The sequence below is a fragment of the Notechis scutatus genome, chromosome 2 (assembly GCF_049901735.1).
Source record: "Notechis scutatus isolate UNSWTSFEM ecotype Mainland chromosome 2, rNotScu1.2, whole genome shotgun sequence".
NCBI lineage: Eukaryota > Metazoa > Chordata > Lepidosauria > Squamata > Elapidae > Notechis > Notechis scutatus.
The window spans coordinates 108347095-108364630 of record NC_142010.1 but is presented as its reverse complement, the minus strand read 5'-3'; the positions used below and the strand labels follow the sequence as shown (position 1 = coordinate 108364630).

At 36.7% G+C, this 17536-nt stretch overlaps 1 protein-coding gene across 2 annotated transcripts in view; it reads right to left on the bottom strand.

Moving 5' to 3' along the window:
* Positions 1–823: 823 nt before the first annotated feature.
* The window catches only part of LOC148132168 (uncharacterized), a 264613-nt gene continuing 247900 nt past the window's right edge, over positions 824–17536 (bottom strand). Inside the window, exons 7-8 of one of the 2 annotated variants that reach the window (XM_087955713.1) lie at positions 1708–1769; positions 824–921 (exon numbers count right to left, since the gene is read on the bottom strand). In XM_087955713.1, the coding sequence (XP_087811839.1) occupies positions 1760–1769 (10 nt within the window). In that variant the 3' untranslated portion in view covers positions 824–921; positions 1708–1759. Of the gene's footprint in view, positions 922–1706; positions 1770–17536 lie in introns of those variants that run through there. The other variant, XR_015747651.1, reaches the window with a different exon arrangement.

Sequence of the window (17536 nt, the reverse complement as noted above, 5' to 3'; positions counted from 1 at the left end):
CCTTCACACATACGTGCTAGTCATTTCCGGCTCTAGGGGGCGGTGCTCATCTCCATCATGTGGCCAGCATGACTGAACACCAAACACTGTTACCTTCCCACCAAAGTAGTCCCTATTTTTGCATTTTTATATGCTTTAAAACTGCTAGGTTGGCAGAAGTTGGGACAAGTAACGGGAGCTCACTCCCGCTGTGGCACTAGGGATTCGAACTGCTGAACTGCCGACCTTTCTGATTGACAAGCTCAGCGTCTTAGCCACTGAGCCACTGCATCTCTCTGCATATCTCCCTCCCTCCCTCTCTTGTATACAGAAGCCTGATGATGGCAGATGAGATTCTGCCGAAACGTTGCTACAACTTTAAAAGCACAACCACAATGACGTGGGAAAATACCCGAACTAAGCTGAATGCCATACATGTAAGTACCCGCGAAAACTTAAGAAAACAAACAAACACACACACACACACACACACACACACACATATATCACAGAATATGAATAGCTTTGGAATGGATTCAACTCCACAGAACAGCTCAATTCAATGGTCTAGTGAAGAACCAAAAGCTATGCTAAGAGTAAATGCAGATACGTTTTAAGATCTATTTATTTATTTGATTCATTGCAATAATTTCTATATCTAACTTGACTAACTTGAATGAGTCGGTCAAGAACGGTCAAATACAAATATGGCTGAAGTGTTGAATTAAAGCAGACCAGATTCAAGAGCTGGTTGTTGTTTTTTTAAGTGCATGTTTTTCTCTCCAATCTCTTGAAAAAGATGCCTACAAAGCTAACAAAGGAAGTTTGCTCTTGCTGAAATTTCTCTTAATCCTTGGCAGAGTTAGAATGATGCAATTCAGATTTGTAAGTAGTAAAAGGGACTTAAGAGATAAAGGTGTCCACAGGAACACAAATTAGGTTCTGAAAGACATTGAAAAAATGAAATATATGCTAGAAAGCAGCATCTTTTCCAGATTTGAAAAAACAACAACCCTAAAATGGACAAAAATTGTTCCTTAAGAACATGTTGCCCAAAGCAGTCTTATCCAGAGAAGAAAGTCATGTATTAGAGAGAACAAGTCTCATTTCTATAAACAGCAGTAAACACAGTTATAGGTAGTGCATATTTATTATTTGGCCATGATCAAAATTAATTGCCTTAATTTTGGTTGTCCTACTCTAATTTTAAGAAAAACAAAACTAACCTTTTACTGAAATTTCATCAATTCTTATTTGCCCAGGGACACAATTTATAGGAACGATCTGAAAAAGTTTGAAGTTGGGTGAATGCCGAATCTTAGATTTATGACACAACTTGAGTTCCTTCTGCATATGGAACGTGCTCATCTTGAACTTCTCCCTGTCCAAACTCTTAGGGAGAAACCAAACTTCTGTATGGCATCTAGATCCTCTTCCTGATACTGCTTCAGATCCAAACACATGACATGAATGGCTCAGTGCACTTTAAAATATGAATGAGAAATCTCACAACTCATACGCTGTGCTAGATAATTTTTTTTCTTGCTTAAATTTCCCATTAGGCCAGCAGCAGCCCTTTATCTTGATTCAAAACAATCCACCTTACAGGCAAACCATGATGAGAAATTACACCGTATGGCAGGACAAAGATGTTCTTGAGCCCCTGTGTCATCGTAAAATACACAAGCATTCTTGTCACTTTGATGTTACACTCAATGAAATCCCTACCTGCTCTTGACTCCTTCAAAGGCTGCCTTCTGGCAAGGACTTATCTGATAGTTTATTCGCTGCTGAAAGATAGAGGAAAAGAAAAATGAAACATTGAACTCACACAAAGAAAGACAGTTTACCCCAATGTAAACAATGGGAAGGGTTTTTTAAAATACGTGAACAACAAGGCCATATATGAGGGTAGTGAGCTCAACATTTTAAAAACAGATACAATCTGGTACAAACTATCATGTACATAATGATGTTTTAACGTATGATAAGTATGAATTATGTAAGTTGTGTCATCATTTGCACAATAGGATTAGGATGCATATGACATCACTTTCTATCCTTCCTCTCCCTGAATTCTGTTCTAGGAAACCTGATCCCTTCACTCCATTCTCCATATATATTTCCAGCAAAGAAGGAAGCACGCTTTACTCCTAAAGAGAGCAATAATTCTATTGTCAGATATTTCAGTTGAGCTGGCCCTGGCCCAGTTGAATCTGACAATTGTAACAGATAAAATGGGATATTGAGTTCTTTTTGGAATAATTCCCTAGTTCTTTATTATCAACTCAGTTCACTAGCATGTCATGCAAAGACAAGCTTGTCCAAACCTTTTAATATATATTACTGGACCTCTCAGATTTCCCCAGTCATCATGAAAATTGGATTGCAGCTAAGTTAGAGTCTTTAACGTGAACTTGTTTTCAGATTTAGCTGTTGATCACTTACTTCCACAAAGAATTTGGGACATTCTTCAGGTAAGCCTTAGAACCACCAGTCCTCATATGCTTTGCAAATAATCGCAATGATACCTTTAATATATTAAACAACACCTGCCTAGGCAAAAGGTGGATAAAAATGTCAAATCCAGTCTAAACATCTGACTATGTAGCCAACAACCACAACACTAAATCTAGAACCTTCTTGAAAGCCAAGTGATTGAGGCATTTCCTATCTCAAGAGGCAAGGAGTCCCAAAGGGATGGAAACAGAAGGTACCCCAAAACCCTAACTTCTCACTGGTTGTGGATCATAACCATTCTTTCCCTCAGAGATCACACAGGGTAGCTAAACTGGGGCAGAAAAGGTGACCGGGTAAGATTTTCCAAGCTGCTGTATTATGAACTGAAGCTTCTGAGTTGTTTTCAAAGGCAGCCACAGCCCCACACAGAGCCTGACATTGTTAGCCTTCAAAAAAAAAAAAAATTAGACAAGAAACACAATCAAGAATACTAGCTCTATTAAAACATAAATACATAAAACTTCTTTTTACACAAATAAACAAAACACAAAAACATAGAACATCTTTTCTGAAAGTTGCTTGATCCCGGGTTACAACTCTTTGTACAGACACAAATTCAAATTCATATTCATTTTATATACCATTCCATATCTTATTACCACTTTCAATTTTCTATATAACTTCTCACCTCTTTTAACTTTCTTAATTTTATTTTATTTATCTCATCTCAGTTCAAATCATAATACTTATTATTCTTTGTCTGTTCTATTTCCAGCTATCCATTTATCTTTTCTCTTTAAACAAAGTTTCTCCTGTACACTGATTGGAGTATGACGCCTTTAACTCTTTCCCCTAAATTTATAACACTTAATATAATACATGACTTCCATTGGGATTCTGTTTGGTACATTCTAGCATTACACACTATATTTTAAAAAAGGAAAAAATTATAAATGAATAATATAATTAAAACAACAATCCATACTAATTCAATTCTATCATTAGTATTAATATTCATTTAAATCTTAACGTTTTACCCATTACTTTTCAGATATGTATCATACTTCTATGAGAACACTTATACACTTTCCATAGTTAATTCCTCCCCACTTCACTTATATTTTATAAAACATTGGATAATTAAAATGTTCCCGTTCCTTCCTAATTCAATTCTCTCATTTATTACATTTCATTTATTCCATTCACTATTTTATTCTCTCTAAAATTACTCAATGTTTTTTATCAAAAAAAAGGAAAAAAGGAAATTATAGGTATATGATGTAATTAAAACCGCTATTAATGCCAGTACAGATCTAATCATTAATATTAATATTCATTTATATCTTAAACACTTTACATGTTACTTTCCAATTAAATATCATATTTTTATGGGAACACTTTTACTTTCCATAATTATTCCCCCCCTCCCCACATCACATATTTTAAATCATTATTTCATTAGGATGTTCCCATTTCTTCTACTTCAATTCTCTCATTTATTTCATTACCTTCTTTTTCCTCACAAAAATTTCACTAAATTACGCTAAATATTTTGTCCCATTTTTGGTTACATGTTGTTTCCAATTTTCTGACATTATTTCTAAGTACAAATATAAAAATACAATCTAGTGTACCTTTACAGAATCCCTTTTTCAATTAAATTTACCCATTGTCTCTAAAAGAATTTTGTTTCTTTACATCTTGCTCCCCACCATTGAGGCTTCTCATCCCTTCCATTCTCCCTTGCTTATTCTTCTCCTTGCCCTTTTTACCCCCTTGTCTCTCCACCTCCCTTTTCTTCTTCTGCTTTCCCCCTTTCTGTTGATTTCTAACATTGTATCCACTTTTCCCCTTATTTTTCTCTTTTTGGGTTGTTTTTTCAAGTCTTAAAGTCCCCTTTTTCTTTTCCTCTTTCTCCTTTCCTTCCCCAAATAGAGTCGATCATCAAAGATGGCTTCTTCTTTATCCCAATCATCCTGTTGCGCAGTCAGTTTTTCATAAGTACAAACCGCCATTTCCAAGAATTGAAAAAGAGTGCCAAGAGAAACTTTCCCTTCTTGTTCTTCTTTTTTGTATTTTTGGTATTCAATTTGCAATTCATCCAGAAGTAATGCCATTGTAGAGAGAAAAAGTTTTTCCAAAACAACCACCCAAGTGCTTTTAATCAAAGGTAGTTCCCAAATGTTCCAAGATCACCAAACAATCCAAATAAGCTGTTTCTGTTAGTACTTTCTTTTTTCTTCCCTTTCTCTTTCTGGGGTTACTGTTTAGTCACAAAGTTCCAGTTAAATTATATCTTTTAGAAGTCTTATTAATATTTAATAACTCTTTGAAGTTCTAGGTAATCTCCTCCTTACTTTCAAATTCTGCTCCAGTTTTTTTTCCCTCTCCCTTCCCACCTACAGCAAAAAAGATTTTTTTTTGAGTATTCAGAAATCCTTATCCCTTTAGCATTTAATTACCTCCAATGCAGGTTTTCCGATTTCTCTTTCTCTTACGGTTCTGTTTGCTGTCACGTCAGGAAGGATAGTGAAAAAAAAGAAAAAAAAAACTTTCCCTTTTAAATTTCCATTCGCCGCTTATAAGTCTCTGGGGACGATATATCTTGGGCAGCTTTTAAAATCCAGGATGGTTTCGCTGTACTTTCCCCGGTCAGCAAAGAGCACTTTCACTTCTTCACAACTCCTCCTGCACTTTCTTTTCCTGGCTAAGCGCTTCTATGTGGCGGCCATTACTGACCACCGCTCAGCTGCCTTCGGAAAAGGGGTTTTTGCCAGCTAGGGAAGAGAGGTGCAATATCTCTCAACCCTGCCAGGTCCCCCCTGTCTTCGCCACCTTCTACGGAGGTGGCTAACCCTGAAGCCGGGTGGCTCAGGGCACTCGGGCAGCGAACACAGGCAGAAACCATGCACAATCGCGGATTCCTGCCTGCCCCGAAGCACTGCAGACCGGAAGTTTGTCTATGTCTGAATTAATCCAATTTTAGAAGAATGTAAGAAGAACATTGGAAGAGAATAATGAAATTGTAAATAAGACAGATGGATATAAAGAATATATATAATCTAAGGCAAAAGAAATATAATTGAATAGTAGAAGGAAAGGGAGAAATAAAGAGAAGTTGGGATAAGATATGAAGTTGAATAGATAAGATAAATATATAATATTAAATTGTATTTGTATAGAAATGTGATAACTTGGAATTATTCTGTCTTTAAATAAGATGTTTTATTGGTTTTTTTCAGAAAAGATGCTTTATGTTATTACATTCTACGTTTAGTTTGTTTATGTATTGTTTTTTAAAAAAATTAATAAAATTTGTTTTTTTTTAAAAAAGAATACTAGCTCTATTGTTATTGTAAGGTTATATTAACAGAATCTTGCAAGACTGAAGAAGTATTTTTCCCCTCCTCTCTTTTGACTCTCTGGAAACTTGGGGGGATCCCTTCTGAAATGCTTCCCACTTCTCTCTGTGGACTAGATACTTTTACAAGTTGTTGTCTAGTTTGTGGCTGATCCTCCTTCTAAGGTCATTCCCACATATTATTACATTTGCAACCGTTTAGATATGAAGTGATGAGAACACGAAACATTCTAGCCAGAGCATCAGGAGGGCCTGCAACTGATGAACCAGCAGAGTTGAGCAAAAGTCATCTCTGCCCATTGCTGCTGCTCTAAAAGAAGCCATGAGTCTAAAGAGGACTCTAAATTGTCAACCTACTTCTTCAGAAGGAGAGAAATGAAGAATAGAAATTGGGACCAAGTTCAGGCAAGATCACTGGCCAACAGCAGTTCTGTTTGAACATTATTTTTATTAATTTATTTTTTTACTCATCTAGACCTACAACATTCACACACGCAACCAGGACTATGACATCATCTCTGCCAGGCCTGGAATGGCTAGGTGTAACTGGGTATCATCCGCAAATGGGGGGGGGGGGAAAAAAAAGCTATTCCTTAGTTTTAGTGGACTGAAACTATTTTATTCAAAAGTGCATAGCTTTTTTAAGACCTGTGATTTCATTTTGAAATAACTTTAATTGTGGTAATTTTAGCATGTACTTTAAATAACATATGAATTCCTATCCTTACCCCACTCTCTGCCAATATTTAGAATTAGAGCATTCAGTCTAATTCTCATTAATTCATGAAGTCTTGTAAAGTGCTTTCTTTATGAGATACCAGAAAATTACCAGAGGTAATTCAAAACTGATTTAAATAAAACAGTTTCATACTAACAGTGAACATTGCTTTGGGGGTGGCACAACAAGGCATCTAAAAGCTTGGATTAAAATAAATCAATGTCAAAGGTTAATAAGATATAAGCATATTTACAGAAGTTACAAAACAAGTAATTTCTACTGGAAATAAATTGATAGAATATAACAAACTGGGACTTTTGGGTCACTTGTGTCAAGGTATATCAAACTTATGAAACCAATGGCTGAATTCTGACAGCTCTTTGAGGTAAGACCAGGTCAGGAAACAGACATCACTAGAACTCTACTATATTGGTATAGACTATGATAAGGGATTCTTGAAAAAGTTCCCTCTTATGCTAAGGACATGTGGTGGGGCTGGGGCTATCTTGATATTCTTTCTTTCCCCTTCATGTCTTTCTGGACTAAGTTCATGGTTTCCTAACAGCTGCTACATATCTTCTTCAAGGCTATCTCTATAATGTTCTACTTCTACACATTCATATACATCTGTCAGCCACAAATAACCAGGGCCATTTATGGAGTTCAAAGCACAGAAGAGTTTGTTATTGTTACCTATACCTAAAAATATAGTGAACTAATGGTCAAAGCATAACTGGTGCTAGATAAGGGTCAACTGAATTCACAGGGGCTGGACTTGGGTCTTTTATGGTAATGCAATGACTCTAAACCAATGACACACATAACGTCGCCTTTCAGTTCAGCTTGATTTTTTCCTAAAACATCATGCTAAACCATAGTATGATTTGTTTGATTTCATTTAAAATGTTTGAATTCAGCCACTGTGTATAATTATGTAATAAAAATACCCAAATGGATAATATTGGGAACATTCATAAAGAAATATCAATATAAGAATCTAATAAAGTATTGATTGTAGGAAATCATGCAGTAACTATGGATTGGAAAGGTCCATTGAAACCATCAAATGTAATTTGGAGCAACAATATTTGGTATCAAGTTAAAATGGAAAAGATAACTAGTCCATGCTCAATAACATGATATGATAATAATATGATTTTTAAATGATTGAAAGTTGACCAAGCTATATTATATTATGAAGTATTGTAAAGTATTCCTAAAATATTTCTGGAAATAAATATGCTAAAGGTTTTAGAAAAGACCACTTTACGTATCAATAGATGGACTAAAATTACATTAAATAAGTGGGATTAAAATTAATGTTATTAAAATAAATATTGCTCTCTAACTGGTTTATGTTTAAAATTTAACCCAAGAACATAATTTTCTTCAGGTAGACAAAATTATTGAGGAATTTACATGTGAAAACAAGAATCAAAGATTTCACTGCCTAAGCTAAATTATCATGATATGATAAAGTTTTTAACAGATTTTCAAACATATATTTGAATTTTCAATTTATCAATCATATTTAAGTGGACTGAAATGTTAATAGAGTATAAACTTTTGTGAACCTAACTGGATCCCCACCCCCATTTATTTCCACTAAAGTCTTAACAATTACATAGGTCAACATAGAAGAAAAAAGTCGTTCATTCCTGGGACTGAGAGCAACTAAATATGTTTGATTCTACTGTATTGTAAATTAGATATTGACTTTGAAAATTATGAATATTTAAATTAATAGAAAAATCCACCTTTTCTAAAATAGGTGCTAAAATGCTTTACTGGAAAGCAGGAGTGAAACCTGGAATAGTTACTTTAAAACGCCCAGGTCTTTGGTGAGAAAAAAATGAATATGCAGGGTCATTAACTTGTATGGTTGGTCTTCTGAGCTTTTAAAAAGAATCTCTATATTTGTGTTTTTGTGGGTGTGTCTGGAGATTTATGGGGAAATCTCTTATTGGTTTCAAGATGTCAATATTAAGTCACTCCAAACATTGGGATTTGACTGTTTTTGGTAAACTATGGCTATATCAGGCATAGGAAATAGCTAAGATAATTATTTTAAGAAATTGAAAAAATATTACTCTGGGTAATATGAATTCAGCATATTATGAATGTATCAGTCTTCGAAAAGGCAATGGTGCATTGTGTTTCCCTTAACAAAAAATTCACAATATTCAAAACAATAAAGTTTAAGTGATATGCTTAGACTTATATTTTTCTGTTTGTTTATTTCTGCTTTACTTGTTATTGTTTATCAGTATGTTTTTTAGACTTCTTTTTATAGTTTATTTTTGTAGTAAGTTCACTTCTTTTTGTATTTTAAATCTTGTTATAAAATAAATTAAAACATTGACAATGCTATGAAGTATTGTGGGTTTGCTGAACCTATATTTTATTTAGATATCAGTAGTTCATATAGAGCAGGGAGTGGGAATGATGGCTCTTTTATGAACTTGTGGATTTTGATTCCCAGAATTCCTTTTTTTTTTTAAACAAACTTTATTAATTTTTTTTAAACACACAAACAAAACATAGGATGTAGTAACATAAAATATCTTTTCTAGAAGAAACAAATAAACCATCTTATTTAAAAAGAAGATAATTCCAAATTATCACACTTCTATATATATATTTATCTTATCTAATCAACTTCATATCTTTTCAAAACTTTTCTTTATTTCTCCCTTTCCTTCTATTTAATCATATTTCTTCTGCCTTAAAAATGTATACTCATTGAATATATTTTCATTAGTATTCTTCCACATCCTGTCAGACTTAAACAAACATTACACAAAACATAAATACATAAAACTTCTTTTTGGAAGGCGGCTTACCCCGAGTTAACTCTTTTTATACAGACATCAATCAAAATTTATACTCACTTAATATACTATCTCATATCTTATTTAACGTTCTCTATTTTCCATATATTTTCTCTCTCCTACTCATTCTTTTAATTCTATTTTATTTATTCCATCTCAATTAAATAATTATATTTGCATCTTTGGTCCGTTTTCTTTCAATCACCTACTTATCCTTTCTATCTAATACAATATTTCTCCTGTAAACCCAGATTGAAGTATGACAACTTTTTATCTTCCCCTAAATAACACTTAATATAATACATATTTTCCGTGCTGATTCTGCTCTGTACATTCAAAGTATTACATTTCAAAATAGTAAAACAAACAAATAATATTGAGTTTGATAAGTAATAATAAAACTAAAAACAAATAAAAAAGAAATATTAAATTTATAATATAGTAAAAACAATGTTTCATAGGAAATTAAATTCTATTATTAATTCTTAAACAATAAAGATAATATTTCATAAGAAATTAAACTCTATAATTAAATCATGGCTTCCCTTTAATACATTTTTAAATCATATAATATTCTAATTTTCTAACTCAGCTTCAAATACTAATGTCTACAATGCATTCTTATGTACTTTTGCAGAATCATTTTTTAAAAAATTATCTCACCCCTTATCTCTGAAAAAAATTCGTTTTTTTGCATCTTGTTTAAAGCCTTTATGACTTCTCTTTCCTTTTCCCCTTTCTTTCTTCTCCATTCTAACTTTTTGACCCCCCGTCTCTCCAATTTCACTCTCTTAGTCTTCCCTCTCTGTTGTATTTCTCTTTTCTGTTGCTTTCTGACATCATATCGCTTTTTCATCTCATTTTTCTTTTTCTTGGTTGCTTTTTTAAGTTCTAATTTCATCTTTTCCTTGCCCCCCTTCCGTTTTGCTTCCTCTACTAAGTGTGTTTGTCCATTAAAGATGGCTTCTTCTCCTTCATCCCAGCCTTCCTGTCGTCGCATTTCTTGATAGGTAGAAATCGCCATTTCCAAAAAGCGAAAGATAGATCCAGAAGAGCCCTTATCCTCTTTTTTCAGTTTTTGAAATTCCATTTGTAGTCCTTCAAAAGATAATGCCATTTTTTCTTTCTTTCTTTTATAACGCAACCCTAATGTCTTTAGTCCTTTTTTTTTAAACAAAATTTCACAGAAATCTCAAAGTCACAAAGCAAACCAAATCAGAACAAACAGTTTCATTTAGCACTTTCTTCTTTCTATATTTTCACCTCCTGGGGTAGAATTCAAATACACACTTCCAAGATGATCTTCTAGAAGTCTTAATGTCTTTTAATCCTGTTCTTATAGACTCAAAGCAATCTCCTTCAGTACAATCTTATAATAAGTCTTTATCTCTTCCCTTCCCCTTGTAAAAAATAAAAAGAATTTTAAGTTTTTTAAATCCAATGTCCAGAAATCCTTTATCCCTTAGCTTTAAATTTTAAATTGAGTTACCTTCTGTGCCCAAGTAGATTTTCCAGATCTCCGTCTGCTATTTCTATGGGGAGGGAGAGTGAAGAAAAAAAATTCGCCTTAACAGCTTTCACCACAGCTTTCCGATGATCTTCTTTGGGAAACAATGTATCCTCAGGCAATTCAAGCAGTTCAGTTTCCAGGGTATTTAAGAGTTGTTATTGTCTCGGCTCAGCCAGCACTTTCACTTTTCCAGCTTCCTCCAGCACAAATCTTACCCGGCTGCAGGCTTCTTTGTGACGGCCATCACTGACCGCCGCTCCACCACCTTGGGAAAAGGGGTTTTCCGGCTGGGGAGGGGGTCTGCGACACCCCAAACCCCTGTCCGGATCCCCTCTCTCTTCGGCTGCCTCTACAGGGCAGCCATATCCCCCAGACCCATTTGGATCGGGGGCACCTTGGCAACAAGCACAGCAGGAATTGCGGACAAGCGAATTCCTGCTGCCGCCGAAGCCACGCAAAACCGGAAGTCGATTCCCAGAATTCCTGATCCAGCCCTGGATTAAATTATCGCTGGCTCAGGAATTCTGGGAGCTGTAGTCTACAAATCATAAAAGGGCCATCATTCCCAACCCCTGATATAGAGCATAAGCCTATATCAATTTAGACAGCAATAAGGCCTCTGGACTTATCAGCCCTTTCTGTAAGTAGACCTGGATTGGATTGCACTCTAATTACGATCTTTTCCTTTCCTGAAATATAATTGTTACTATTTGATAAAAGATGTTATGAATAAATGTTTGTGAAAAAAATATGCTTGAATTAATCTTACCTCTTCAGATCCTTCAGAAATATTGAGACAACAATGTTCACAATCCCATAATGATGCAGCCTTTTGTCATGCTGATTTGGAAATATGAGTATCAAAAGCTCAGACTGAGGATGGCTGAATTAAGTATTGTAAATAGAAAAACTGCACACTTTTATTCCAATTTAGTTTTTACTTTTTAACAATGGGTTCTTTCTTTATATATTTGGCATTAGAAGAGTAGGCTCAGTCAAAATAAGAAATGTTTATTCCCTAGAATATTGTCGCTGTTGCTTGGAAATGAAGGCCAATTCCCACCCCCACCCCCAACACACAACAACTTATATATCATACTATTTGGTGTGTATATGCTTTTTTACAGTTAGGCAGAAATCTGTTCTTATTCATTACAAACAACTTCTAGTACCCAACAGCATTATCACATAGACATTTATTCAGTCTACTTCAGACATACCGGTATTACTCAAGTCATAAATTTTGCATTTTCCTAAATTTTATCTTTTATTATCATCAAACAATATCTGCTAAAATTATTATTTGCACTTAAATTATAAATATATACAAAAAATAGACATATAATATAAAAATCGCATGGAAATGTTCTTCTAATATACATGGCACAATCAACCAGCAAATATCCGATGCAATTTATTAAAATGACTCCTATCTCTTAATATACTAGGTCTGGAAAAATGCCAAAAAAAAAATCCAGATAAGGTTGTGGCTTTCCTCTCAGTTACGCACTTTTTTTTGTTCAGATGTAGCTGATTAGCTATGTTATATTAAGGCTCTAATGTGCTATATTTTAAAGCAAAATATTAGAAAATCTAATAAGGAGGCATAGATGTAGATAGGTTGACAAATACTTGGGTTATAGGAATAGATGTATAACAATGATGTTATTGGCTATCTCATTATTGTAGTACTGTATATTCCACATAAATATGATACATTATTTGGTTTGGAACAGGGTAAATATGTCCCCATGGAGACAATGTAAAGGCCTATTAAATACTTAATTATTTGGTGTATTCACATTTCACTTCACCCAAAAGTCTTTTCACTCTATTCATCAAGAACACTTTCTCTTTCAACTGCAAATTTACTGGGACATGGAATTGAAGTTTTGCAATACTCCACAGGATAACTGTTTCCTTGGGTTAAGCCTATCTAGGAGAAAGGAAAATGTCACTTTTTCCTTCAGCTTTTAAAAGCAATATATTACAAGCAAATCAAAACACTTAAGTTTCACCATCCTGATTATTTGACTCAAAGAGCCCGGGATGTTTACTTGATTACCTATTTCTCCTGTCATGGTCCTACAACTCAATATAAATATGACTGTTTTTCTCCCTGACATACCCAAGCTACAATGGAAAAAGTTGTACTTATTTCATCTGAAACAGATCTACTCTGCAACTGTTGCTTGGATTTGTGTAACCACTGCACAGTCTAGCTTAAAATATAATTGTTTGGTTTTATCTAAATATAACTTCTTCTTTTTTTACTCTTACTTGCTTAATCTTAAATGACATCTTAAATTAGAAACATGCAACTGACTGGCTAGGTTTATAGCTTAGGATCCTGCTCATCCATGAGTTCCACCCCCATAGGAAGGATGGATAGGACTTCACGGGATTGAGAAACATTAATTCTCCATTCTCAAAAATTCCATTCTCTGAAACCTTCTCGGGTTCAAAACCAGCCAGATTAAAAAAATGTTTACTACTTGGCTTTGGAAATTCTTGTCAGCACTCCACATTCTGGAGTATCAATGGGTGAATTTATTTTAGCATGGATGTTAAGGATAGGGAAAAGAAGCAAGCAGAAATAAAGGTTTCTTCATTGTAGGAAGCAAAAGAACTTAGTATATGGAAAGAGTTGCAGGATATAGTTTAGGCAAAGAACCCTCCAATGAAATCTGAATTGCATTTAATAGAGATGGGCATTTTTTGGTGATGAAGTAAGCCAGCAACACACACATTCCAAAACAAATCCTAGAAATGCTTGGTTTAAGGTGCCACAATTATGTTCATATAATTGTTCATCATGGCTCTTATTCCTAGAAGAATTACTCAGAAACCAACCCAAAGGTGCTCGGAAACCAACCTAGAAAATCTAGTTACCTCTTGAAAAAGTACCTTTGGGACAACCATGACCTTGATGACATAGAATCTCCATAGACACTCTGAAACCAACCAATCATGTGGGGATTGAAACTAGGTGCTCCTATGGGTATCAACCACTATTAGTCCAACTAGCAAGTTCTTCTGAATGTTAAGAGTCCAAACTATCAGGAGGATACTGAATTACTCACAGTATTTTATTCAGTGGTGATAATTTTTTACACAAGTATACATTAACTCTGCCAGCAGGCCAAGATGATGTCAGGAACAATATTTCCATTCAGGTAATCAGGAATATTTTGGAAAAGAAATTGTCTCACTCACCCCTCCCCACTTTTTTTTGCAGCAGATGGCTCTCTAGTACTAGGTAAATCCAGCTCTCTTAGGCTTTAACACAAAGAGCCTTAAAATTAATTAGTAGCTCCATTAAAAAAATACAAAGCAGTTGCTGTGATAAAAAGGAGTGCAAGAAAGGAGACTGATTAGGATTTTTTTCTGTGCTTTTAGGCCAAAGGGATGAATTATAGCTTACAAAAGAGGTGGTTTTTATTCCACGGAGAGGTTAAAGGTATTTACAAGCTGGTGCTTTGATTCTGCTTTGTTTTAAGGCTTTTGCAGAGCTGTTTGCAAGATGACAGATTCAGCAGCATCACTTTGAATTCAGTCTTCACCAGAATGAAAATTAGAAGAAAATTGGTTTTCTCACCAGAATAATCAACAAGAAGTCAGGCAACTTATGGTTGCCTGGTGACCAGGAAAAGAGCCATTTTCCTTATTCAGGACCAGTTTTGAGCCGACATGTCATGTTCCATGTTAAAACTAAATGCAACAGGAAAGGTAAATTCAATGGGATTCAGCAGTTCAAGAACAAGCATTCAGGAAAATTGCATTGATCCCTTTAAGCACAAAGAGAACATCATTGGAGATCATGGCTCATGATCTTTTATTGCTCAAACCCAATCAAATTATGCCACTTTATTCTAATTGGTGTTGTTGACAAGCTCTTTCTAACTGATTGGTTAGAAAACTACCCAACAAGCAGAGGAACAAAAAACACAAACAAACAGACAAAAAGAACACCCCAGCTTTTAATTGACAAGATGATTTTGGAAAACAACAAGAGAAGGGAGACAGTTTCAATGCAGCTTGAACTGATTACAAGAAAGCATTCAACTCCCTGACTCATGATTGGATAATCAAGTGCCTATAAATAGCAGGAATCAGTAGAAACAGCAGAAACTTTGTGCAAAGATTATTCACAAGGAGCACACAGTCCTGGTCTACGGTGAGGTTAATATTAAGAGTTGAATCTTTCAAGAAGACTCACTATCACTACTACTGTTTATTATTGCACTGATTTCTATGTCAACAAGTGAGGCTATGACTCATAAAAATCACCTGCCACTATTTCACCTCCTTTGCATGGACAATTTCAAGCTATATAGATAAACATAATCTAAAATAGAATTGCTGTTCTATACTCTCCGTTTACACAGCCAAGATATTGCAATGGAGTTTGGACTGGACAAATATGCCACCCTCATCATCAATAGGGGAAAAATAATGAAAACTGAAGGAATCAGAATGCCTATGGAAATAACATCAAGAGTCTGGATGAAGATGGTCACTACCAGGGGTGGGATGCTACTAGTTTGGCCTGGTTCTATAGAACCTGTAGTTGCGAAGAGCAGCTGACACCAAACCGGTTCAGTGTTTGGCCCACCTGCCTGCCGCCTGCCTCTAGGCTGTCTTTTATTCCCTGCTTTTCCCTCCTCAGCTGCTTTGTGTGGCACAGCTGAGGTTGAAAAAGCAGGAAACAAGAGGATTTTCAAATGCTGCACACCTGAACACAGTGCTTGTCAGCTGTCCAGGTGGCACAGCTGATGATTTCTTGCAAACGCTGCACACACCATTGTCCGCAGTTTGGAAAACCAGCAAATCGCTCCACTGGCTGGCCCTGCCCCTCCCGCCCACTCACTCCTTACCTGGTATGCGAGGCATCCAACTTGCCTGGTTTGGTAAGTTGCTATTTTTCCTATTTTCCCCCAATCATCAAAACCTTGGATTTCTTGCTTTCTAGCTAATCTAAAAGCAGAGCTGAACCTTCCTTAGGACTGAAGCTTTTCAGTGCAGACTCAGGTAGCTGATTGCAGATAGATAGATCTCTAAGTGAATCTGTGATTCTGTGAGCAACTCAATCTGCCTGCCTGTATTGCCTGCTTTTGGGTAAAAGTTGCTCTTTTTTATTAAAAAAAAATCAATATTTACATAAATATTTATAATATTTACATACAAGCCATGCCCAACCAGTCACAACATACAAGCCATGCCCAGCCAGCAAGCCATGCCCACCTAGTCACATGACCACCAATCCACACCCACAAATTAGGCCATAACCACAGAACCAGTTGTTAAGAAATTTGAATCCCATCCCTGGTCACTACACATACATGGGCATTGTTCAAGCTGACAACATGAAGCACACTGAAGTCAAGAAGAAGGTTGGAAGTGAATACACCATGAAAGAAAAGAAGATCTTAAAGTCCAAATCCAGTGGAGGAAATATTATCAAGGCAATTAACACCTGAGGAATTCCAGATATTAGATGCACTACCGTGTTTCTCACATAATAAGGCCGGGCCTTATTTTTGAGCCCGAAAAACGGCTAGGCCGTCTTTTCGGGGGTGACTTAATTCCCCCTTGCATCCTCACCAACAGCCGCTCCTAACGGGCGATCATGGCCAAGCACAGAGAGCTCCCTACTCCCACCTTTGCTGCAGACACCTTTGGCACCCGCCGCTGTTGCTTTCCCTTCTGCCCATTACGCCGCCACGTTTGGAGCTGCCGCTTCCGTGTTTGGAGTGCCGTCGCCATTTGGAGCTCCAAGCGCGGAAGTGGCAGCTCCAAACATGACAGCGGCGATCTTTTATTTTGGTCCCCGCGAAGTTCAAAGCGAGCAAGAGAGGGAGACTGCGATGCCTCCATCCGAGATGGCAACCTCACTAGTGGATCACAACGTGGCTGGAAGCCCAAATCGGCGGGATACGATGGTGATCTTTTTGGAGCGAGAGGAAAGGGAGAGAAGAGTTTAGCAAGGCATCGCGGTCTCCCTCTCATGCTCGCTCTGAACTTCGCGCGGACCAAAATAAAAAGATCGCCCACCGTCATGTTTGGAGCTTCCGCATTTGGAGCTTCCGCCGCCGTTTGGAGCTCCAAACAGCGGCAGTGCTCCAAACACGAAGCCGGTTGCTAAAGAGCCAGAAAGCAGCAAGGGCGCCAGGTGGAAAAAGACAGGGTCGCGATCACACGGAGATGCCCAAAGCGCGGAGTGCACATAACTAAAGGCGGCGCACGCAGTTGGCTTGGGGACTACAAGGCAGCATCTGCGCCTCTTCCGGGCGCGTCTCTAGGCTGCTTCCGGAGCTACGGGACGCTCTCCATTGCCTACCAGCCCTTCTTCCTTGGGCTCCCTGCCGTGGGTACACCCACTTCCTCCTGCAAATTACGCCTCGCAACTCTTCTCTCCCTTTCCTCTCGCTCCAAAAAGATTGCCATCGTATCCCGCCGATTTGGGCTTCCAGCCACGTTGTGATCCACTAGTGAGGTTGCCATCTCGGATGGAGGCATCGCAGTCTCCCTCTCTTGCTCGCTTTGAACTTCGCGTAGACCAAAATAAAAGATCGCCCACCGTCATGTTTGGAGCTGCCACTTCCGCGTTTGGAGCTCCAAATGGCGACGGCACTCCAAACACGGAGCGGCAGCTCCAAACGTGGCGGCGTAATGGG